Genomic DNA, 24,127 nt, shown 5'->3' on the forward strand with positions numbered 1-24,127 from the left:
CGGCCGGACCGGCTGGCGGACGGGCGGGCGGGGCGGCCACGGAGGCGGGTTCACAGGGTTCCACCATACACCGATTAAAAACCGTCACTGCTGGTGCGTTGTGGTTTTTGCGCGAAAATGCAGGCAAACAAGTCCTGCGAGTAACCTACTGCCCGCGCTCATCCTCGTGTCCCCCCGGGGACAGCGCGCCGGAGGGACGCGGGACCCTTGGGCACAGCCGCGCCGCAGCCCCCGGCACTACCGCCGCCGGAGCTGAGGGCGACTGGGGGGTGGGGGGGACGACATGCCCCTCCGCTCCCTGGGGAACGGCACGGCCTCCTCCCGTCCGGCCCGGCCGCGGAGCTGCGGCTCGGGAGCGCGCCGAGCCCGCCAGCCACGCTGCTGCCGGCACCGCCGCCGCCAGCCGCGCCGCCAACCCGGCCTGCCCCGCGCCGCTGCCACCCGCCGCCGCACGGCGCGGCCCCTGCGCTCCGCTCCGCCCCGCCCCGTCCGGGGCCAAACGCGGCGCGGGGGTGCCCGGAGTCCCGCCCGCGCGGTCGCGCACACACCGGCGCGCACATACGCACACACGCGGAACCGCATCCCGCGCTGGCTCGCAGCCAGCCGCCGAGGCCGCCCCGGCGCAGCCTGCAACATGGCGCTGGTCCCCTGCCAGGTGCTGCGCGCCGCCATCCTCCTGTCCTATTGCTCCATCCTGTGCAATTACAAGGCCATTGACATGCCCGCGCATCAGACCTATGGAGGCAGCTGGAAATTTCTGACCTTCATAGACCTGGTAAGTGCCCCCTCGCTCCCGGCGCCCGAGGCCCTGCCCCCTCCCTCAGGCTGCCCGTTGAGCGACCGCGGCACCGCGCGGGAGCGGGCCGGGCGCACCGCGGGCCGCGGCGGCGGCCCTGCTCGACGGCAGCGCCATGAAGTGACCTTAAAGCGGGGACGGCGGCAGGTTGTGACTCCAGGGCCGGCCGTGACGCTGCGGCAGCGGAGCCGGGTGGTTTGAACGGAGAAAGACACAGACAAAGCCGAAGGGCTGCTGCTGCCTGTGAGCGGCCGTGGGTAAGGTGCGCCCGACGCCGTCACCGCAGCGCTCATGCTGGGTTTCGCCTTTTTAAATGGCTGACAGTAAACACCAGAACCTGCTGGTCCTAGTGTTTGGCTCCCGTGTGCCGTCATAGAAAACATGCCTCGCTCCCGCTGGAATCCATCCCCTGCAGGTGCAAGTGTGCGAGAGTGACACAAAAAGTGTTGGGCAACTCAACTTGCCGGACCCAGTTAGTTTTGGTTGCAATCCATAACCGAGCCTCGAAACAAAACATGTTTCATTTCACTTTTCGTAAGGATCCAGATCTGGGACAGTGAGGAGCATGCTGGCCTGCTGGAAAACACCAGGCACCGGCCAGGGGCTGCTTTTGCCTGGAGCTTCCTAGCCTTACCGCCTCCACGGCAGAGATCCCATAGTGCCGGTGGGAGGAGAGGGGGCGGGAGGAAGACAGGAGGTGGGAAGAGAAACTTGGTTTCTGGTTTAGCAATAGGATAGCCAACTTTGACCTTGTACTTAGAACAAACCAGGTTTTCTTTTAGTCCACAGTGTAGATAGGTGAGAAATTTTGCAGTTCCTATCGAGTGACAGAAAAAGTCCCAAAATGCCAGTATTTCAGTGCTTCTCAGTGATAAAACCTCTCTCAGAACCTCATTTCAGAGTCATAAGTTTTGCTACTGTTGCCTACAGACTTTGTATTCAGTCAGTAGGTTGAGTGTGTGAGTTTGGAGACCAAACCCAGACACTATTAACCTGGCAGGTCAAGTGTGCAAATTTCTTTACCGGGGTTAAGCTGAGGTTCACTGAGGTCCATATTTTATTTGAAGAGAAGAAGTACTTATCACGTTCTGCATTTAGTCGGGATAATTTTTGTGTTGGGTGCCAAAAAATTGCTGGATCTCTGAGGATCCACAGCCATAACTAGTGTTTTTACTGCAGTTTGTGAAAGGGCATCTTATGGCCTGATGTTTTTCTGGGAAGCAAACTAGAATCTACATTTTTTTCTTCCTTTTGGGCTGCAGAGCAGTACTGTCGGTAACATTAGTTGATAGAAGTTAGTGTCAGGTCCCAGTACGTTCGGGGGGAGCTGTTGACTTTAGTGGCAGTCGAATTGGAAGTGAACCAACTAAAGCTAAAAGTCCATCATCTTGTCTTTGAGTTCTCTTCACTTTTTTTCTCTGTTATCCTAGCCCTGACAGTTGCTTGAGGATTAGCTGAACTATGGCTGTCATACAATGAAAATAACATTTGACAGTACATGATATTTATCATTTCCCAAAATTTACAGCCTGCCGTCTCTGGCAAGTTCACGTGGACTTTCTCAGCTAAGCACGCACATGGTTCAGGCTACTTCTATCATGGCCCAAAAGGTCGGGGTGAATACATAGTGCTTTTTAAAATGTCTGGAAGAGTTATCAACTGCAGCTAGTCATTTCTGTCCTTTAGCTAATAGTTGTCACGTGTTTCTCATAGTCAAGTCCGGTCGTTGAGAAGAGGTTAGCAATTCCTTGCAGTCTTCAATCCTTCCAAATAACACACATTTAAATGACTTAGATGCCTTTCTCAGTGACTGGTCAGCACAGAGACCTCTCCGCTTTTTGACAATATTTACTTACATCCAAATGGCACTTGTAGCATCTTATCTAAGCAAGTCTGTCTTTCTGTCTCCTGGGACAAATGGGAGACTTGAAGAACCAAAAGCTGTTTGGTTCCTGAGGATGAAACCAGGAGGCCTGGTTGGAGAGTGATAGGCACATTTCCAAAATACTCTATGTTGACAAAGTCTTCAAAAGCTCTTCCGTAAGTTTCAGTTTCCTCAGCCATGTGCAGTGCTCCTGTGTCAGTCACATTCAAAGGCTGTCTAGACAAAATACTGTCAATGCCAGAGTCTTGGCAGATGGGTGTTCCTGCTACAGATTGTACCACCATAAGCAGAATTTTCATCTTTGACATCACAGAAGCACGTAGAAATTCTATTTCCAAAGCCTGCTATCAGTTTTTGAGAAAAGTGAGTTTATGAATCTGAAAAGTAATTTGGATTTTTTTTTCTTTTGTCCATTTGTAAAGGGACATTGCTTTTCAGTATCAGTAAATGTCTTGGAGATTCAGGTAGCTGGCATTGCAGAGATGCTGTGTGAAATGACTTACAGTTACCTGCAGGTAATAGAATTTTGAATTGAATTATGAAAAACTAGCTGTTTGCACTCTAAAACTTAAGACACAGTAAAGTATTCTAAATGTATGCATTAATCTGAACAGTAGATTTGCAGCCCTCACACTGTTTACAGAAGGTGAGCATGATGAGGAATTTGTTTAATACTGAGCTGCAGACTGTAACGGTCCTGTCCATCCATAACATTTTGGATGTTCATACCTAAGTTAGACTTTCTTGGATGCCAGTATTCATGTTTAATCTCACCTGTCCTTGAATTAAGAAAGAAAACAAGCACAACTGATGACTTCTTTTAACTGCTGTCACTCTGATGACTGACTTTTTTTCCCAGTTGTGAATGTGGTTCAACATTCTCTAAAATGCCCATGTCAATGGAATATTTTTTGGTTTATGAAGCAATATACTGGCAGTATGTTTTGCCGCTACACTGGTGATGCTCCTTACTGTTGCTACTAACAATCATTTCTCCACTTCGGACTTTCTCCCTGGTATGTAGAAGTGGTAGATACTTACCAAAGTTATTCAAAACATGGTAAAGATATCTGCCTAGTACCCATGGATTCCAGAACACTTCAGAAAAGAAGGCAGTATCCTTTTGGTCATTTATAGAGTGGGAAACTGAGGGGAAAAGAGGTAAAGAGTTGCTGCCAAGATCAGTTGGTGAGCCCAGCAGATAAAATCATTGCACTGAACATTCAGGCTAGTTCAAAACTACAATGTGTTGCTTTCATTTAGCCTCACAACACAAACCAAGCCCCAAAGCTAGTTCTTGTGAAAATGGCAAAGAACTGGATTCAGATGGGATATTTTAAGAGATGTGCCTAAAATTTCATGTATACCTGCCTTTGTTAGATTCACCATTTCCTGCTTAAGTAGTGGACTGCTGCAGGACTGCACTGTCCTGCACCACACCACATAAATTCATTGCTGAGCCTCAGAGTTGAAAGTTAAATTACAGTGAAAATGGTACCAGTGCAAAATGATTCTTTGCAACAAGTTTGTCAGCCATGTAAGCCTCTCAGAAATTTTTCCTACTTGTACCACTCTTTGTTCAGTTCTGTAAGTACTTGAAGTAGCTGAATTAAAGATGCTGGTACTTGAACTAAAGATAACTAGGTCATCCTGCATATCATTGCAATCACACACCTGCCTTTATAAATAAATATGCCTGTGTTGAGGGATCTGTTGCACCAACTTGTCTAAAATGGCAGGATCTTTTCTGTTGCAGGGGTTAAGTTTTGTTCCTCAGTTTCTCTTGGCTCTCCTTCTGTTGTTGTGAGAGGAGGCAAAAATAAATAGGATTTGTATTCTGGAATATAGCAGAGCCTGTGGGTGTCCTAAAATGACCAGTTCTACTTTTTGTGTTTGGTTGTGTGTAATAATTAACAGAAAAGTAGCTTAGAGTTAAAATAAGTATGTATCTCCTTAATAAGGGGTGTGCTGGTCTAAATAGCTTCTAGTTTCCATTGTGCAGTTTCTGAGAAAACCTTACTTCTCAAAGAAGCTAGAGTAAACCAAGATGCTATTGCACATACATACACATGCATTAACAAAATGCTGGTTTGTTCGTTTGTTTGTTTAATCTTAAAGTCTCTCTGGTGGGCTGAACGGGGTAGTTACAGAGACAAAAAGCAAGGCTAGATTTTTGGAAGCAGTCTCAAGTGTAATGTTTTATGATTATGTTTAATGGTCCTATTTTGAATAACTGAATGTGAATGCGGGTATTAATATGACTTGACTCAGGGCAGCCAAAGCCAGAGAGGAATTGATTTTGCTCATATATAAATCTGTCTGACCTTATACTTTTATTATTCTCTTGAAAGAAATAGCAGGATGTCTGCGTATGAACTTTTATATGTTGTCTGGCAGATAGAGTTCTACAAAAAGCAGGTATAAACTCTGTTCCCAGCACATTTTTTGCAGGTACATGTTGCATTTGTTTAGCAGAAAATGCTTTTAGATTTAGTTTCGTTAGGTTTAAATGTGTCATCAGAACTTAGTTCATTTCTTGTCTTTGGAAAATTTCAGAGGGCATGTTAGCAATAGGACTAGAAACTAGAATTTGTAATTTGTCCTTTACTTATTTAGAGTAATCAGTTATTAAATTATGTAAGATGCAGTTACTAGACAACAAAAAAGGATAGCAGCTTAGCAAAACATGGCTAAAAATTATAGGTGATTTGTGCCCAATTTGGATTTAGTCATGCTGATAGGAAATAAAATGACCAAAAAATGTCAGAGGCTAGCAGATTCGAAATTAAGGAATAATAAACTGTGCCATTGGTGCAGTAGCTGAAGTTGGGCAAGTTTTGTTAACTGCATATGTTAAACTTGCCGCAACACAGGACAAAAGTGAAAACATGTTCCACGCTGTGTTGAATAGAACTATGACTCTTTTCCAGGATTTCCTTTAGTAAAACGAATTTCACCTTCTGCTGTCGTCTTTCATCATCTGTAAAGTTACCTGGCATTCAAGTGTTTTATGACTTCTGGGTGAAAGATTACAGAAGTGTGAAATATTATCGTGTATTATTTCCAGAAGTAATTCATCAGCATGTCTAAATATCTCAGTGTTTGTACTATAACAGAGAATACAGTCAATGGGGTGTTTATCAGTTTACGGAGAAAGAAAGGGATTGCTTTTTGAGGAATAACAAGGTGAGGTTTCTAAATGGTGCTTAATGTATTCAGGAGAAAAGGCAACAGTACATGTAGGGGAGCCTTTTAATAAGCGTGTGTTATAGAGCTTTCTTTTTCCCTCTTAGGCTGTAAACATGTCAGAGAAACAGTTATGTATAGTGCCATCAATGCAGTGCTAAAAATGTAATAGTATCACTGTTTCTTCATCATAGACCCAATGCTTTCCATTTGCTTTTGGTAGCGCTATTACAAATTGAGTGGAATTTGAGCACTACATTGAAGAGTTCCATTTTCACGTTGCATTAGCATGTCTTTATTTTACAATTGGACTTGAATATGTTGAACATTTAATTGGGGAATTCTCATGAAAGTTATGGCTGCCTTGAAATATTTGTGTTGGCAGTAGGGTTGGCAGGGGAAAGGAGGAGAGTGGAAGAGAGGACAAATTGGGATCACTTACTATGATGATAGATTTAACTAATGTCAGTAATATTCTTTTATAACTTGGAGTACGTAAGTATGTAAGTGATAGGTAACAGTGCTGTGTTTTAAGCCAGTGAAAGTCTGCAGAGTTTTGCCAGAACAGTTTCAGATGATGACAACTTCAACAAGTTGGTTTAGTAGTCTTTCTGTTCCCCTTTGAAAAAAATCCTGTTTATGTTGTATTATAGTTGAATGGTTTTCCTCACAATTTTATTATAGTGATAAGGATAACTCGGATAATCTTATATGCCCCCATATAACGAAATTGTTAAATACTTTAGACCATTAGTTTAAACAAGAACAACACATGTAGTTCTATGCTGAAGTCAAAGTTGGGGTTCTAAGCTGCCTAATTTATTATGAATGTTAGTGTATAACACATCGATGTGTTTTTGACCTTGTAAGTATAGCTGTATTATCTTAATGAGGCCATGTAAGCTTATACAAGAAACTAATTTTGCGAGATCGATCGTTTTAAGTTGTAGTAAAGATCTGTCAAATGGTATTCTTAACTAATATAGAAAATTGCAACCTTAGTGTTTTAAATTAAAAATATTTTTAATAAAAATAAAATTTCACTTGAATCTTTGCAGTTACATTAAACTGAGGATGTGCAAAGACTTGTAGGGTAGAAATCCATGTGGGTAGATGCTTGTTTTGTCCTTAGGCTGAAAAAAAACCCCAAGGAACTTGATCGCTCTTATCTGAAAATGGGAAAACTCACATGGTAAACATCTTTTATTATCGGCGTGATGGAAATTTCAAATGTGCCAGTATGCTACCGTGCAATGAAATATGAAGTTGTTTAAACCTGTGAATAAAAATAAAACCCTTTATGAAAAACTCTGACATTCCACAGAAGTTTGCAGATTTGAACAAAGTAAAACCACAATAAAATGCAATAAAACAAAATTGAAAAAATAGGCAATTTTGCAGTATCTTAAACATGGTGTAATGTAGATTCATCACAAGGAATTACGCCAAGTGTGTGTTTACCTGAACAAAACAATGGAAGAAAAATATCTGATTCCTTCCATTTCATGCAGTTTTTTCTGTGCCGCAACTTTCCGTATCTAACAACTGGAGTTGTCAGGGCCTGCCTATCCTAATGCAGTATTTAGGACACATTTTTCTAATTGTGCTACTTTAATACAGACTCTGATGTTGGGAGGAGCTCAGCATGGGTGGGGAATTCCTTGACATTTGGAGTTTTAATTACTAATGCAGCTCTGGTCAGTATATGTTAAAAAGACCAACACCAGCGGCAGGTTTGTATGTTGTCCACAGAATTCAAGAGTGAAACAAATACTGGTGTATAATAAGTTCACATTGGACATTTCTGTATTTGAAACAAACGTGATGTTATTGCTCGCAATACACATTTTAAATAAACATCAATTTCCTCTCGTTGTAGGTCTTTTCTTTTAAGTGTCTGAATCTGAGGCCTGCTCTTCTGACCTTGCATGTTCAGGTTATATATACCATATGAGGTAGAAATAAAATTGACAATGCCTTGGCTTATTTTGAAGACCAAAGTGATGGAGAAACTCCTTGTTAACTCTTTGACTGGGTGAATACGAAAAGCTTTCTTCCTTCTAATTAAAGCTTTTTCAAATTTTGCCTTACTTGCCTGAATTTATTTGAATAACTGCATTTTCCCCATACCATATTTTCCAGAGCTCTGAATTTGTTATTAGTCTGCAAAACCTTACAGCATTTCTTCTATTACACTTACCATGTATGATGCAATATTTTTTCAATTCAGCACAGATAAGTTTGCTACCACTGAAAAAGCTGTGTTTACTGGAAGCAAAAGTTAACTGAAGTCTAGAGAAAAAACAAAATCAGTTGGAAGCTGAAGTAAAACTTCTAGCCTTTTCAGAGAGGAAGAAACTAAAGTAAATTTATAAGCATGTTTTGGTAAGACTTAAAAACAAGTCCATCCCCAATTAGAACTGTGAATAAGCATTTAGAGGCTTTTCATCAGCATTTTGCCAGTTATCTCAGGCTATTTTACACTCTCATGAAATATTGTTGGTGTCGCTTGTTGGGTTATTTTGTACTATACTGCAGAATTCAGAGATTCTGTTGGTTGGAAAAAGGTTAAGTTCCTGTGAAATGGTAGGAGAAAATCAGAGCTTGATTTTCATTTGTATGAAGGCTCTTTCTGGCAACTTAGTTAAGTCCATGTGATTTTTCCTTCAAGAGTTTGAAAGCAAGACTTGAATGCCTCTAGTTTCATTCCAGAGCACCTTGTCTTGCCACTGCCCTTGAAAGCATCCTGTTTACAGTAGGATTTCCAAACAAATACTTGCCAAAGGGTGCAATTATATATTAATTTTCACTTGATTCTGTGTACAACTGGCATGGGTCAGATATTTTTGCTACAGTTGTCTGTCAGGTTATTTTTTTCAAAGTGCTTGAGGACTCCCTACAGTATAGCTTAAAACAAAGCTAATTCCACTGGGTTTTTACTAGCTGAATATTAGGTGTCCTGGGAAAGATAAACTACAGTAGAATGTGTGGAAGAGCAGAATGTCAAATCCTTTGCTAATTCCTTGCTGACTTGTAAAGCAAAGCACAAAGAGTGGTGGGTTTTTGCAACGGATTAGTTTAACTGAAACAGTTTCAGAAGCTGAATCTTACCTCTACAAACGCTGCTAGACACTTCAGACTGTTTGAGTTGCTTGTGCAGGGACTTGGAGAATTTCAGTTTTATTCTGTTAGGAATTGATTGGCTCATTTTTTGTTTTGGGCAGTTCTGCCTGTGTTTGTATTTTTTTTTTTTTTAACCTGGTCCTTTGTGTACCTGAGGGTAATTATTTTTTTAATTATTATTTTATTATTCCTTTATTTGCATCTATTTTACCTTGAAGCCTTCTGGTCCTGGCAGCACATAAGTAACAAATTGTTATTTATTATTATTGCTAATATTATTAGAATTCAGTAGGAGTGGGAGTTCCACATGCAGAGCACAGGTGGCATATGTTCCTGATGTTCTTGATCAGATGCAAAAGGAAGAAAAAGAAACCACTGACTTTAAATGCTGCTATATAATTTGATAAAATGTGTGAATGCAAAAGGGATGTTTTCTCTGAGATGCTTAACCAGCTTGTGGCTTAAGTGGTGGAAGCATTTCATACAGGTGATGTTCAGAGTAGCATCTCTGTGTGATCCTGAGGCATTGCAGCAGGACGCCTCACCCTAGAGAAGACACAGGTTGTTCATGGCCAGTGCTTGCACAGGCTCAGCTCTGTAAAGGTTGCAAGCAAAGAAGGTGGAAGAGAAAAGGAAGATCCATAAATGACAGCACTTTGTGCCTGGGGTGTGTAGGTGAGGGAGTGCACCATGCTCATCATCCTTTTGTTGTGACAAACTGATATTTAGATATTTGTCTGCCGGGTAAATAGGACAAAGTGAGGGAACAGAAGGGTGGAGATGCAAAGTGGCTGGTGTTTCTGGGCTAAACCAGCATGTATTAGCTCCCTCAGACTTCCTCTCCTTCCTTGTCCTCTCCCTCATTTCTTCCTCCTACTCAATTTCCCCACACACAACCCCTGAACACTTGTGCCATGGCACTACTTCCCTGCACAGAGCTTGTTTGGCTTAGCAGGCTTCTTGTCAGTGTAGGGTGCTTGCAAAACTTTGTCCTTAGAAGCCATATGCACTGACAGATGCAGAGGTCCCCATTTGCTGTTCACTTAAGCTTGCAAACAAATTGAAACTCCATGCTGTGAAAACTTCCTTGACCCAAGTTTACTTGTTATAGCTGTGTTCCAAGAACTGTGAATCTGTGTGTGCATTACACACAATTATGTGCATTCCTATAGGTCCTAGGAAGTGAGTCCTGAGAATGAGTGAGTCACGAAGGAAACCTCTGCTGTGTGGACCTGCTGCACAGCACTGTACTTTTAAACTGGACATTCAGGAAGCTGAAAGGGATTTGGGGTGTTTGGAGGTGTACCTCCAACCATGCATCTTTGTGTGCATGCTTGACATGATAGTTATTTACTATGCTGCACATAATTTGAAAATATCAAATGTTCATAAAAGCTACTCTGTTCTGTAGTCTCCTCATATGCTGTGCACATCTAAGAGTAAATTGGCCTTTTACTACTGAAGTCAATTTAGGTGACCAATTAATGAACCACAGATAGAAGGTTACAGTGGTTTGAGATACCAGACGCAGTTAAGTTTTTGAGTGTCAAAGACCTCTAGCTAACAAGAGAGAGCAGACAGCTTTCTGGTCAGCTGTCTCATGACCTACCATGGCTAGAAAGGGATATTCCTGTATTTATTAAGAAGCTAATGATGTTTCTAATTCTAACATATGATTACAGAAGATTAGTATTCACACCTCCCTGACTCAATGCCAGTATAATTTCAGAAGCTAACCACCTCAGAATTTCCAGAGATTGTATTCTGTACTATTAAGTCATATGGCATTTCAGGTTGTTTTATTTTCATTCTGTCAACCTTTGGGGCAGAAGCTACTAAAATGCTATTGCCAAATTAATTCAAAGCTGTTTTCTTTTCTATTAATTATAAGGCTGTGTTAAAATTATGAGATGTATTTTAGAAGAGGGTGGAGTGACCTCTTGTTACTTTGGGGATTTGAGCCAGTGAGATCTGAACTTTTTGATTTGAAAATTTAACCTACAGCATAATATAAGCAAAACGCTAATGTGTTTGAGGGTATGCAAGGGATGATTCTGTTCTTCCAGTGTTGGCTTTGTGAGTGAAGGTGTTCCTGCTTTGCCCTGACCCATTTGTGCACCCAGTCAGGCTCCTCAGTTACAGGTTGCTGTTAGCTATCACTACATTTTCTGCCCTTTTTCCCTATAGGAACCCACCTGTGCAATATCTCTTTCCCTGTTCCTTCTAATCTCTTCTTACCCATCTCTTCTTACCATAGTCTCCTTGATCTTGCAGCTCTGTATCCCAGTTGCACACCCAGTCCTCTTACAGAAGCCTGTGTTTTCCTGTCTAGTGCTGCTTTTCTTATCCCCACAGTACTCCCTATACTCTTTTCCCACTATTCACACATACTGTCTTTTTACCCAGTGCAATCACTGTCTTATATTGTCTTCCTCACCCTGTCCTTCCCAAATACCAGGCCTACTCAGTGTCAGTGTTTAAAACACCTTGTGTAGACCCAAAACAATGAGGAATCAGTCATCTTCCATCAGGAAAGACTGATTTTGGTGTGGTAATAGCCTTAAATAAGCCACTTTGAAGTAATGTTGTTACATAAGACTCTTAGCTTTGCTTTGTGTTTTAGAACAAGTTTTTAAGCATCCTGGTTACAGGAAAAAAAACCTCCCATAAGTGTTAAGCATAATGGATCATGGTCCTAATATTTATTATGGTCTTAAAATCTTGTCACTTGTTGGTGGTCTGCCATTCAAATTTTTATGATAAATTTTTCCAACTCAGAAGCAGGTCCTTGACAGCAATTGATGTTGAAGTTGAAAAATCAAAATAATATATGGAATTAGCAATCAGTATTTATTCATACACGTTCCATCTTTTGTTGGTTGGTTTGTTTTGTAATTTATATATTTTAAATGAGATGCTGAAATGATTTTAAGTTGTATTTTATATTTATGAATGAAAACCCTCATTTCGTAACAATCATTGCGAGTTTTGAAATCTACTGCATTCAGTGAGATGAACAAAAATATTTTTAAACATTGTTGAGTTTGTTGGCTATTACCACGATTAATAGAAGCAGCTTTCTGGGTTTTTTTCATGTGAAAGTATGTAAGTTCTATATATTTGTATGCGTGGATTGGGAGTGCATGCAGACACACCTGTTGCAATGTAGAAGTAGGGGAAGAGAGAGAGCTGCATTTCACAGGGGTAACTTTCTACTCAAACCTCTATGGAAGCATATTCATTATTACTAGGGGTTGTCTGTCAGAGATGAGCGTGCCAGGGCTCTGTTCCCCCATGCCCAGTAGCAGGGCTGAACACATGTCCAGCAGGCACATACAAAAACAGAACTGTAAAATCAGGTTGCTAAAATGTAAGTCACTACAAATAAAATTCTGACTGGACCGGGTTGATTTATGTTCAAGAATGTCTTTTAAGATACATCAGCCGAATAATCAAGTGGTGACTGAAACAAAGAATGCTCAACATACAACTCATCTAGGGTCTGTAGCCTGCCTTGTTAGCCTTCCTGTGCCCAGCACAGGGGAGGGCTGCAGGCTAGGTGCAGTGTTCTGATGGCAGCGCTCTGGTCTCAGTGGCACTTTTTGCTGGGGTTTGATCTGTGTCGTTGGAATGCTCACAACTGCCTTGTGATAAAATGTCACATAAGGCCTGTGGATCTTGCAAAGATCTTGATCTACAGAAGTATTTTGGCATTAACTTCTGGCAGCTAATGGGAAGGTATTCTCTGTGTATTATCCATATTCATTGTGCTTAGTTTGCACAGGAGCTGAGGTCAGACTTCCTTTTCTGGGTGATACTCAGCACCCACAACATACTACATGTGAGTTAGAAATATGAGAGTTTTCGGTGTCTTGCAAGATAAGACCCTAAGGTATTGAAGGGTTTGGTTTGGGTTGGTTTTTTTTTTGGTTTTGGTTTGGTGTTTTTTTTTTGGGGGGGGGGGGGGGGGGGGGGCGGGGCTTTTTTTTTTTTTTTTTAATGCATCTTCTGGTGTGATTATCTATTTAGAAATTATGAATTTGTTCCAGATGGGAAGAAAAGTCAATCTCACAATTTCTTGTGGGGCAAAAAAAATAAAAGATTTAGAGAAAGTATTTCAAATTAGTGGTTTCAGTGCAGTTGGACTGAGCAAGTGAAAACAAAACATTCTATTGTCTTCATTGAGATACTTGGGCAAAATTACATTACAAAGGAATCAGCTGTTGCAGTGAAAAATTGCTATTCAGAAATGTTTTGCCAGCTGTATTAATTGAAAACTTGTTTTATTTTCCTTTAGCAAGGGCAAGATCAGTGACACCAGAGTAACATAATACTGAAAGTTGCGACTTACTTACTCATAAATGCTACCCTTATTTACTAGGCATTGTAGCTGTGCTGTGTGAGGTAGTGCAGGCAAACTTGAATTCAAAATATGAAAGTGAAAGCCAGGAGGGCGTGCGATAAGTCAAATCCAGAAAACAACTGGTTAATCTATCTTTTATTTATTTATTAATTTTTATTACGTACATGCCGACTGCAGGAATTAATAAGTATTTTGAAGAACTAACCAAATATTAATAAGATGGTACAAGCAAAATCTACTTTTGGCCTGTCTTTTCCTCTTAGACCTGGTATTTTGCCTGTCATGGGTCTTGTGCTCTATGAATGTGACTAAACAGTGTTTGCCAGACAACGAAGTGCAGTGATGGAGGTAAACCTGAGATGCTTGTTTGTGTGGTGTGCCTGTATCTCAGTGGTGTGTTTTCAGACAAGGTCTCTTTGGCTAGGTTATGGTGCAGACAGCCGTGAGCTCTCATTCTGAATCACTCCAGTGTCTTTTGTACCTTTCAGGGTGCTAGTCTCAAGTGTATATATCTTGTGTGAGAGAAGACATATCTTTGATATTTAGAATTCCATAGAGTAAACTGACCTTTTTAAAGGACTCTTTTAAAGCCAGGTAGACAGGGATTCAGCATTATGAATCAGACCTGGAACAGCCCCATCTTTTGTTAATATAATGTCTCCTGATTTACTGCAGGAAGCCACTGAAATGATTAAGTGTACCAGAGGTCTGCATAAAATGCCTGGGTGACCTCCAAAGTACTATGACAAATATCAAAGAAAAAATTTAAAACCTGTATGATCAGCTAAAGGAAAATTAAGGCCATATCTCAGTTTGTTGGAAATGCTGTTAAAGCAGGAAGACAGGTAGTAGCTGCAAAGGGGAGGAAGATCTAGGCCACATCTCTTTCCATACAACCTAAAATGAATAAGTACTCTAGGCAGAAAGAATCTTTGCACTGGAGTTTGGAATTTTCTTCCTTGGTGGTCTTCCCAGGAGAAAGCACTGAAGACTGCCTATTACGAACAGCTGCTCTTGTCCATCTTTTTATGGATACTTATTTTTGTACCGTCTCCTTCGTTTCCCATCTTCCAAGAAAGAAGCAATGCACATGTAGATGGAGATCTTCTGATTTCTCTTTAGGACAAAAATAATAAATTCTGGTAGCAAGTATCATACGAAGAGTAAAATTGCTTTGTAGTACCATTGCATATTGAGATCCTTTATTACAAGATCTCAAAGGACTTAGGAAATATTAGATAACTAAGCCTCACAATATCTCTGCAGAGAGGCATGATTCAGACCTAATGCCAGCCCAGCATGCAAGACACTGAAATTGGCTGGACAATATAGTCACTAAAATCCTTAAGGAATTATCTTAGTTGTGTAATCTGTATGTTAAAACATCGTTAATCTGAGGTGATCCAGGAGATGATTTGTGAGACAGGAGGCTGCCCATAGATTACTCCTATTCAGCTTTTGGGGTTTTTTTGCAGTGTGGCATGGGGCTGGAGTTGAGACTGGCCATTGAAGCAGCATTGTCGAGATAATCAGGCATCACCTCCAGTCTGTCCCATCTCACCCAGCGACTCACCTGCTGCAACTGCTATCTGCAAAGAGATGGGAAGTGTGTGGACATTGCCATCAGGTGATGAAGGCACATGCTATCCCCCTTGGTGGAGCAGGAGCAATCCGGCTCCACGCTGGCTCTGGCTCCACCTTCTTCTGCTCTCCAAGAGCCCTAGCCTGGCTTGGCCTCAGCCCTTCCTCCTGTTGCAGCAGATGCTGTCCTCAGCCTGTGCCTACCAAGCTGCTGTAGAGCAAGAGATGGGAGGAGACAGGGTGCTTGTTTGCATCATGGATGTAGGAAGGTGTATTTGATAATACAGGAAGAGTGAGCTGAGTTCAGGCTGCTGATGAGGGAGGGAGGAAGGAAGGAAGAGACACAGCTATTTAAATGGTAGAATGTAGGCTGCTGCTGTGGGTGCAGGGTAGGCGGTACTGCAGCAGAGCATCAAGAGGGATAGCTGCAGCAGGGAGAGTTGACCTTCAGGAGAAAAAGAGGAGGCCTCAGGCTGGCCCCTGTGTATGCCGAGTTCAGGATGACCTCAGACTGCAACAGCTGTGGGGGTTATTGCTGTATTTCTGAACAGAAGGAGGTGTACCTGCACTGTGTAGCACATGCAGCTTAAATGAAGAATCTGTGAAATATTGAACCTGCTGGGTGTATACTGTGAAGTTAATCCCTGTGTGAGCAGTAGGTGTTTATCCAGAAGTATCAGGCATTCAGGAGTCTGGACAAGTACCACGAATCCTCATTCTAAGTGGAAAGAGGGAAAAATGAATGTAGGGTAGCTCTAACCTCCACGGTGAACATGTAGGTTAGCATAGGGGCTTCCACCCACATGACCTACTTGTGGAACAGCTTCTTTTCTGAAATAAACAGCGCGATATCATCCATGCCTGTTTGAGTAGGAAGTGTATTTCTGTTGGCTGGAAGAAAGGAAGGTACAGTTGTCAAGCCCAGATGGAGGCTTTGAAATATGTATGATAGTGGCAGCTGTGTGTGGGAAGAATGACTTGAAGTGTGTTGAGGAGGAGGAGGCTTGTTTACTGTGCTACTGTCTTCATGTAGCTGCAGAGTTGAATGGGGAGAGATGAGGAATGCGTTTTGTGTCCGTGTATTATTGCTTTGCTGTGCTGGACAGCTTTTCCTCCAGTACTCGTTGTTTGAAAATTCATAGAGCATCAGTGAGTTGCACTGAGGGAGATGGCAAGGAAGTATGCTTCAACAGTTCTGGACACTTAAAGATCAAGGCCCTGTTCTCCTGAGCCTGGAGGGTCTTTCTCGAAAGCTGGGCTAAGGTGGCTGCATGCATGCTTTGGAGAGGAACTAATCATTCTGGCAGCCTTCCTGAGCCTGAATTTTGTGTGTGCCCTTATTTATTAGTGTATTTTGTAGTCTGCAGTTACATAAACACTTAAGCCTGTGTTCCATTGGCATTTGTGTGTTGGGTCCCTGTTGTTGCTGTTTGACAGCAATGCTTGAGGAGTAGCCCACAGGCACGACTTGGCCAGAGGGGCATTTGCAGCTCACCCTCTTCTTTGTGGGTGCGATGGGGCAGTAGTGGGCAGATCGATGAGGCCTCACAGCCAAACCCTACAGGTTCCTGGGCACCAGCCTTTGCGCAGGGGTCAGGCTGCGCAGGTCTTCCTCTCCCTGTTTGTAAAGGCAGCCTGTGGTCCCTGGGCCAGGGCAGCCCATGAGGAGGTCCAGCTTTCATAGCTGTGGGGTGCATCGCCTTCCCTCAGGAAAAAAGGCAATGCCAGCTCTAGCCCAGTGAGATACATGAGAGAGTATGTGTATAGGTACTTACAATTAAATATACAGGAAAGAATGACATGGCATATACAACAAAGAGTATTGTGTTCATGTGGTGAAGTGGAACTTGTGTCTGATTAATTCACGACCTCTTTGGGGTTTTATATTTCTTTAGATTTGTGTTTATGGTTTTCAGTAATCTCATTAATTAACACTTTTCTTTGGGGACAATAAGGGTTTATGGCTTATTCTTTTTCTCACAAGAATGTTTTCCAAATGTGTTTTATTATGAGCACATTTTTCGCATTCCCATCCAAGAGCATGACATTAATCTTTTCTGCGTAATTCCCTACTATGAATCTGGTCTAAAAAGGTCTTTGACTTTATTAAAGAAAACGGGTCTAAAAAGAAAGTCTGAAGGTACAGAGTCATTTATTAGAAGAATAGCAAAAAGGCACGAGTGAACCTTAATAACAACCTTGTAGAGTCAGGAGTCAGTTTTGGTGTCTGCTGTTTTACTCTGTGCTACTGCTTGGTTCGTTTGGCACTGGACTCAGCACTGGAAGGCTACCTTTGCTCTTTACACTCAGATAAGGTTGTGTATCTGCTTCCGCAGATAGTAGATAGCTCCCAGACACACCTAATTTTGAGAGTAGCTGCCATTTTCATCTGTAATTTTATGGCAACGACTTCCAAACCTTTATCATTTGAAAATCTACATCCTAAGTGATTTCTGATTTGAGCTTTAAGCTTACAGCAGTCAGATCTGCTTCCATCTTCCTTCCCTCTTCATTTTCTGGCAGGTCTATGCACAAACCGTGCTTCAGACCTTTTCCATTCACCAAGTGTGTCCAAATATTTTATAAAGAACCGCAGCAACAAAAGGAAGCAATATGGATACTCATCCTTAATTTGACTTTTCTACAGCTTTATTTTTTTTTTTCTTGCCTTTACTGTGACACAGGACAACAATGCAAAGAGCCAAAGTTAGTGGTCATCAAATGTTTCATGTGTCCAGTTCTCAGGAAATTGAATAAATCTCTAAATGCCAGTTTTCCTGAAGTCATAAAAGGAACTGAATTGATCAAAGTATAGAACCATCAAAAAGAAATTTACAAGTGTTTGTTTCTGTGTAGGACAAACACAACATCTTTACAACACTTCAAACAGAAGATGTTGCTGCAAATGGAGTGCGAAAAAAATTATCTGCTTAATTAGTAGTAAACAATCATGGCAGCAAAAGAATTTTAGGTGTTTATATTCTTGATTAATCGTAGTCCAAATTTGCTTTTGACGGTTTTACTTTGAAAGTTATGCTAGTTTTATTGTTGTCCTACTCTCTTCCAAGTGAGGATTTAGGTTCGATAGTGCTTGAGCTTCTGTGCATTCTTCATCCAGTTTTAAGGCCTCTAGCTTGCATCCTGTATTGCCATTTGCATCTTAGTAATATGAATGCACATCATTATCATTTGGTATTGCTAGCATCTTCAGTTTGTATGTAGATGTAGATGAGATTGAAGGTTCAAGGCATAGAAAATTAGACCAAGGCTGAATGAAAGCTTTCTTCCATGAGGCAGATGCCAATTAGAAATGCATGTTTAATCCGATAGATAGACAAGCAGAAGCACGGAGATGACTTTTAAATTTGTAGTGCAACTTTTCCGCTCGTTGCCAGGATCTGCAAGTTATCATATGGGCATAGCTTTATTAGCAAGAGGAAGATGCAAGTTGTGTTTATTTTGAAATGTGTACATCTATATTTAAGTGTGACCTTTCAAAGATGTCTATAATGGAGGGAGGAATTCGAATCTTGAAGAATTTCTGCCAACCGTCTTCTATCAAGAGCAAAAGGATTATTTAGTGGGTCTTGTTCAGTCGAGTTTGGATTGTCTTCTTGTTCCAGAATGTCCCAAGCTTTAACATGTCATCACAGGAGAGTTAGTAAACTCAGTGGGCTTCAGTTTATCTATAAAACGTGACAATAAAATTAGCTGTTGTTGCTTCACTCGATGATGCCATGAGGTATAATAAAATATGACTTTCCAGTGCTTTGTAACTTGTGCTATGGATTCTAGCAGGTTTCCTTTTCAGTTTATTTTGAAGTCCTTGCTGCAAATGTTAAAGGCTGTACAGACTTACCTGTAATACTTACTAGCTGAAATTTTTCTTCAGTTTCTTCAAATGAACTGATAATACAATTTTGCTTACTTGCACTAGAGGATATTTTTCATTTAAATGTAGGATATGAAGCTAGCACCCGTGTATTTATCAAATGTTCTGAACATCAGGGAAAAATTAAAACAAAAGAAAACAAAACAGCAACCAGATTTCACCTGACAGTGGATATAAGACTTGGTTATGGATCTTCAGTGTGACTTACCTGAAAGTAGTTCATATAGGCTTTGCATATTCATTTCATGCCACATATGGTTAGAAAAAGTGAGATCTTTCCAAATCTTTGCTGTGGATATAGTTAGGTAGCCCCCAGCGTTAGTGGAGTGGTGATGTGCTTTAACCCCAGCTAGCCGTTAAGCACCATGCAGCCGCTTGCTCACTTCTCCCCGGTGGGATGGGGGAGAGAATTAGAACAATAAAAGTGAGAAAACACATGGCTTCAGATAAAGACAGTTTTAACAGATAAAAAGCTGCACATGCAAACAAAGCAAAGAATTCATTGACTACTTCGCACTGGCAGGCATGTGTTCAGCCATCCCCAGGAAAGCAATGCTCCATCACGGGTGACGGTTCCAGACGCCATCACTCTGAATGTACCCCTTTCCTTCTTCTTCCCCCAGCTGTATATACTGAGCATGATGCCATACGGTGTGGAATACCCCTTTGGTCAGTTGGGGTCAGCTGTCCCAGCTGTGTCCTCTCCCAGCTTCCCATGCACCACCAGCCTGTTCGCTGGTGGGGTGGTGTGAGAAGCAGAAATGGCCTTGACTGTGCAAGCACTGTCCAGCAATAACTGAAACATCCCTGTGTTATCAACAGTGTTGTCAGCACAAATCCCGTACTAGCTGCTTTGAAGAAAATTAGCTCTACCTCAGCCAAAACCAGCACAAGTAGAAAGCTCAAAGAACATTGCATACTTGTAATAGCCCACTGAGAAGGTACTGGCGTGCAATGAGAATGGCTGAAGCTTTTTTGTGGAGTATGTGTAGGATATGTAGGGCAGGATTTACTGTAAGGGGGAGGTAGCAACAATCCCTCCTACCACAGCCTCCTTGTTCTCTCCTAGCTGAATATATCTCTGCAGACCACAATAGATGGGATTATAGTACCATAAACAGTTGCTAAGATTCAGGGTTCTATCTCTAGTTTTAAGGAGTGATGGTGAGGAATAGTAGACTCCTTTTGAGGCTAGCCAATTTTTGAAGGTGTTAACTTGGAAGACTCCAATATCCCAAGACAAACTGAAGCTTTGATTTCAGCCTTTACAGCAACAGAGAAAATGACTCTGCAACTATATCTACATCTTGCTCTTATGTTTTGACTGAAGACTCCACAAAGTGAAAAAAACCATTGTCATCCTAGTTTGTTCGTGTCATGCATACATAGCACACAGATGCCAACAACAACCTATGGAAATTCAGGTCCTTAAAACATTCCTGCAGTTGTTAAGTTCATTAATAATATACCATTAGCCACTGGAAAGACTACCTGCAAAACTTTAATAAGCCTTTTCAGGAAAATACATTAGTGCTGCATTTCACATGCAACTTGCCTTACAGATAGTTAAGTGACAATTTTTTATCAACACTGTGCATCTTGGTTAAGAGCTGAATTGGTGTTAGTTTGCTTGACACCAAGACTTGGAAAGATCCAGGAAAAAAAATGCCATGATGAGGACCTCACCAGAGAATGCATAGCATCACTTTAACATGAACTGAAAGTTGGACACAGGATATGAGTAAGAATTCTTTATATGCCTGGGAAACAGTGATCTGTAAAATTACATGTAAAAGACAGAACTGTTGGTTTCAATGTCTTTTGGTTTCATGGAGATAAAAACAGTTTTTGAGGTGAGAGATCAATCTGTGATTACATTTGAAAAATGGAACAGGAGCTTTAAAAGGCAGTTCTGGTGTGTAAGTGTGTTTGTAAGAACTTCCTGACCTCTTCAGACAGCAAATGGCAATGAAATAACCAGCTACTTTTCTTCACTCTTTCTGTCAGTAACAGATACATGCCTAAATGTGCACAAATAGCTTGTCTTTATTCGAATGGGTGAGCTGAGCCTAGCTGGTCTTTGCAGATGTTGCATTCACAGAGTGATCTCCAATTTTAGATGGATGACAAAATTTGAGTAGGGGGTTATTTCTATATGAACATGTGAAATAGCAATCAGACGCTACCGAGTACATATTAGTTAGTCTATTATGCAAATTTCAGTTAAAATCTTCAAATCAGGGGCTTGTGTCCCCTGACTCCTTTTTTCCCCCACAAATCGAGTAACATGTTTGAAGTCTTAGCAGCAGGGAGGCACTTGTACAAGAGCAAGTACTATTGCTGCAGTGTTTATGCACCAGTACTCTCATGTGAAGCTTAAACGTATAACAACTATAAGAAAAGTCCTTCAGTAAATCGTGAGAACACTTCAGAAGTGTTTAAGATTTTGTGATCAGCTGGAGTTGTTCCAGAGATACCTGTGTTTTGCAAACAAGGAAGAGATTTCACGATCCTTGACAAGACTAAACACTTCCCCTTACGTGAAGCCCCAGGCTTGATGTAATCATAGCATCACTCAGGTTGGAAGGTAAGCCAGGAGGTCATCTAGTCCAGCCCTTGCCCAGATCACGCTCAACACTGACCCGGGTTTCCTAGGACTTTGTCCACCGGAGTCCTGACTAATAGGTTGAAAACCTCTTTGGCACGTTAATACTCTTCTACAGTTATGAATCCACCTCTTTCTGTTGTATTGTGGAACTGCTCAATCACGTTGTCAGTTAAGGATCTCACTGGTGGTAATCCTGTTTGCTGGATCTGTGGTAATGTAACACAGTCATTATCTGTCATGTATCCCAATATCATATTCTGTCATGTGTCCCAATTCATGTAACCCAATTTTGGTTTCTTTTATCCGCATGGCCTACACATGCAGGTTTTTCAATAACTCTTATTACATCTAGCTGGAGTGTTACAAAGTTTTTAAGAGAAGCCACACCACAGAACTACCGAAGGGAATAGAGTTTGCTTCGGTATTAGTTGGTGGTTTTGGACAACACTAGTCTCTGCAGATGCAGAGAAAGTATTTCTTCCTGTTATTCATTAGTTTAGTTCAATAACTATTTCATTCACACAGACTGAAGAGAAATCAATTCACTGAGAAACCAACTGGGAGTCGAGAAGTGGGAAAGCTGGTTTTTCTCCTCTTCACCCACAAATAACAATGAGGTGTGGGAGGATAATATCTACTACCTCTAAAATCTTGTAGGGCATGGTGAAAAGAAATACTAAATCTTCTTTTACATACTACAGAAAACATTTCATGTGTTCAGTATGTCAGATTTAAATACATAATGTGGTCTTCTAAGCTTTCCTTTACATGTGCAACTCATTTAAATAAGTTCATTTATTTAGTTAAAACTCTTCAAAATTCTGCTTGGAGAAATTTTTGCATATTCCAGCATGTCGCCAGTCATGATAATTATCTTATCAGAGATAAAATAAATGCACCATTTTATTCACCATTTTCTGATATAATAAAACATAAGGAGTATAGTTAAAAAAGACATGATTTTATTTCTTCAGGGAGAATGTTTGCCATTCTGTTACTTGATTTTGGCCCTTACAAACCTGGGTACGCTCCAGAATACTACCGAGTCCTTTTTTCTGCCTGTAGCTGACTAGGTGTGATGCATTCGGTGTGATGCATTCAGTGTGATGTTTTTGTGATGCTCACATGGCAGTAACGCCTTAGGCCTTATTTCTCTGCAGTTTTCTTCAGCAGGGGCTTCATCCAAAAGTGGAAAGTCCTGCAGAATGTAGCAGTCTGCTTACTAAGTGTATCTGGCCACAAAGAATTTACTTTTGTTTTTGTTTTTGTTTTGTCCAGCTACAGGAGCATTTCCTGTGTTTTTTTCAAGCTGAATTTGAAGTGCTGGTTTGAGTTACAAAGCAGCAAATTGCTGTGGATTTGCCTGCTTTGCTCTGGGTTGCTCGTCCTGTGCTATTATGCAACACTGAAGTTAACAGATGTACTCTTCTGCCTTCTGATGAAATAGCCACTGATAGGGAACATGAGGGAACTCCTCTCTTTGATCCGAATAAATATGTTGTAAGGAAAACCTCTTTTATTAGTGATTTAAAAAAGATTACTATTAAGAACAATAAAGACATTAAAACCAGGGTAACACAACATGTTCTTTTTAGGACAGAGCCAAATTTTATTAAATATAGCCAGCAATCAGTTGGTATCTGCTTTATGATTTTCTCTTGGTTTTTTTTTTTTTAAATTATAGCTCAATATAAGTGTTATGGTATACAATCAATTTATGTTGCCAAGTTATGTATAATGATACCATTAAATTGACTGGTTTATGGCAGTTCCATGTAAACTCCCCTTTCTGTATGACGTTTAGAATCATATAAATAAGAGATGGATAAGAAACAATTAGATCATCTCTGTGATCCCTTAGCAGTTTCATATTTCTCCAAAAGGTGGTAAAGATCTGCTAATGCCAAAGAGGAAGCCCCTATCTGAAGCTGGCTGTCTTTGCCTCTAGCAGCAAAATAAATGCAAAGTGTCTAGGTGCTATAAAGTGAAGGCAAACCCAGAACGAAGTATGTGAGATCCTTTCAGGTCTCTCCTCTGATTTTTTGAGTAGTTGCCTAGAAAGGCAAGAGGCCCTCTAATACTCTCTCCATCTTCAGTCTGAAAACTTGGAAAGTAGGAATGGCAAAAAGCAAAATAAGGGTAGGAAAATGTCTGTAGAGAAACAATTATAATGCTGTAATAATACCGCCATATGCAAATTGATTAATTTTTCTAAGTTAAAGACAATAAGGAAGGCATGATATGGTGGTTTACCTTCTAGCATACATGGTTGATAGAAGCTTGATTAGAATATGACCATTTCTGCTGTTCATTTTTTTCGCACTTACTTTTCAAATTGACCATGCATTGGTGTATTGTCCTTATCCTGGCATCAGCACAAATGTTTTAACTACAGACATGAAATTCCTGAAGTTATAATTTTATGTTAATGACAGTACTGTTGTATTGAGATGATCTATCGTATTTTGCTTTTAAATGAAGCATATGCTTTCACCACACCCATAGCTGGGTAAACCCTGCCTCTTTAAAAGAAATCTCTTCCTAGGGAAACAGAATGTGCTTTTACTTTACTTAGTGCATGTGTGCAGGTTAATGATTGAATGTCAAGCATTTTGTAAATCAAAGCAGTATTTAATTTATATTTTCCTCCAAAAGATTAGCTAATACAATTTCATAGGAAAGCGAGCTGTGGT

The 24,127-nt window shown here is 41.0% G+C and overlaps 1 protein-coding gene across 2 annotated transcripts in view; it reads left to right on the plus strand.

Annotated features, from left to right (window-relative positions):
* Positions 1 to 407: 407 nt before the first annotated feature.
* AIG1 (androgen induced 1) overlaps positions 408 to 24,127 on the plus strand; it is a 125,731-nt gene continuing 102,011 nt past the window's right edge. The window contains exon 1 of one of the 2 annotated variants that reach the window (XM_030498947.1): positions 408 to 775. In XM_030498947.1, the coding sequence (XP_030354807.1) occupies positions 635 to 775 (141 nt within the window). In that variant the 5' untranslated portion in view covers positions 408 to 634. Of the gene's footprint in view, positions 776 to 858; positions 1,059 to 24,127 lie in introns of those variants that run through there. The other variant, XM_030498948.1, reaches the window with a different exon arrangement.

This window comes from Strigops habroptila, chromosome 10 (assembly GCF_004027225.2).
Source record: "Strigops habroptila isolate Jane chromosome 10, bStrHab1.2.pri, whole genome shotgun sequence".
Taxonomy (NCBI): Eukaryota; Metazoa; Chordata; class Aves; order Psittaciformes; family Psittacidae; genus Strigops; species Strigops habroptila.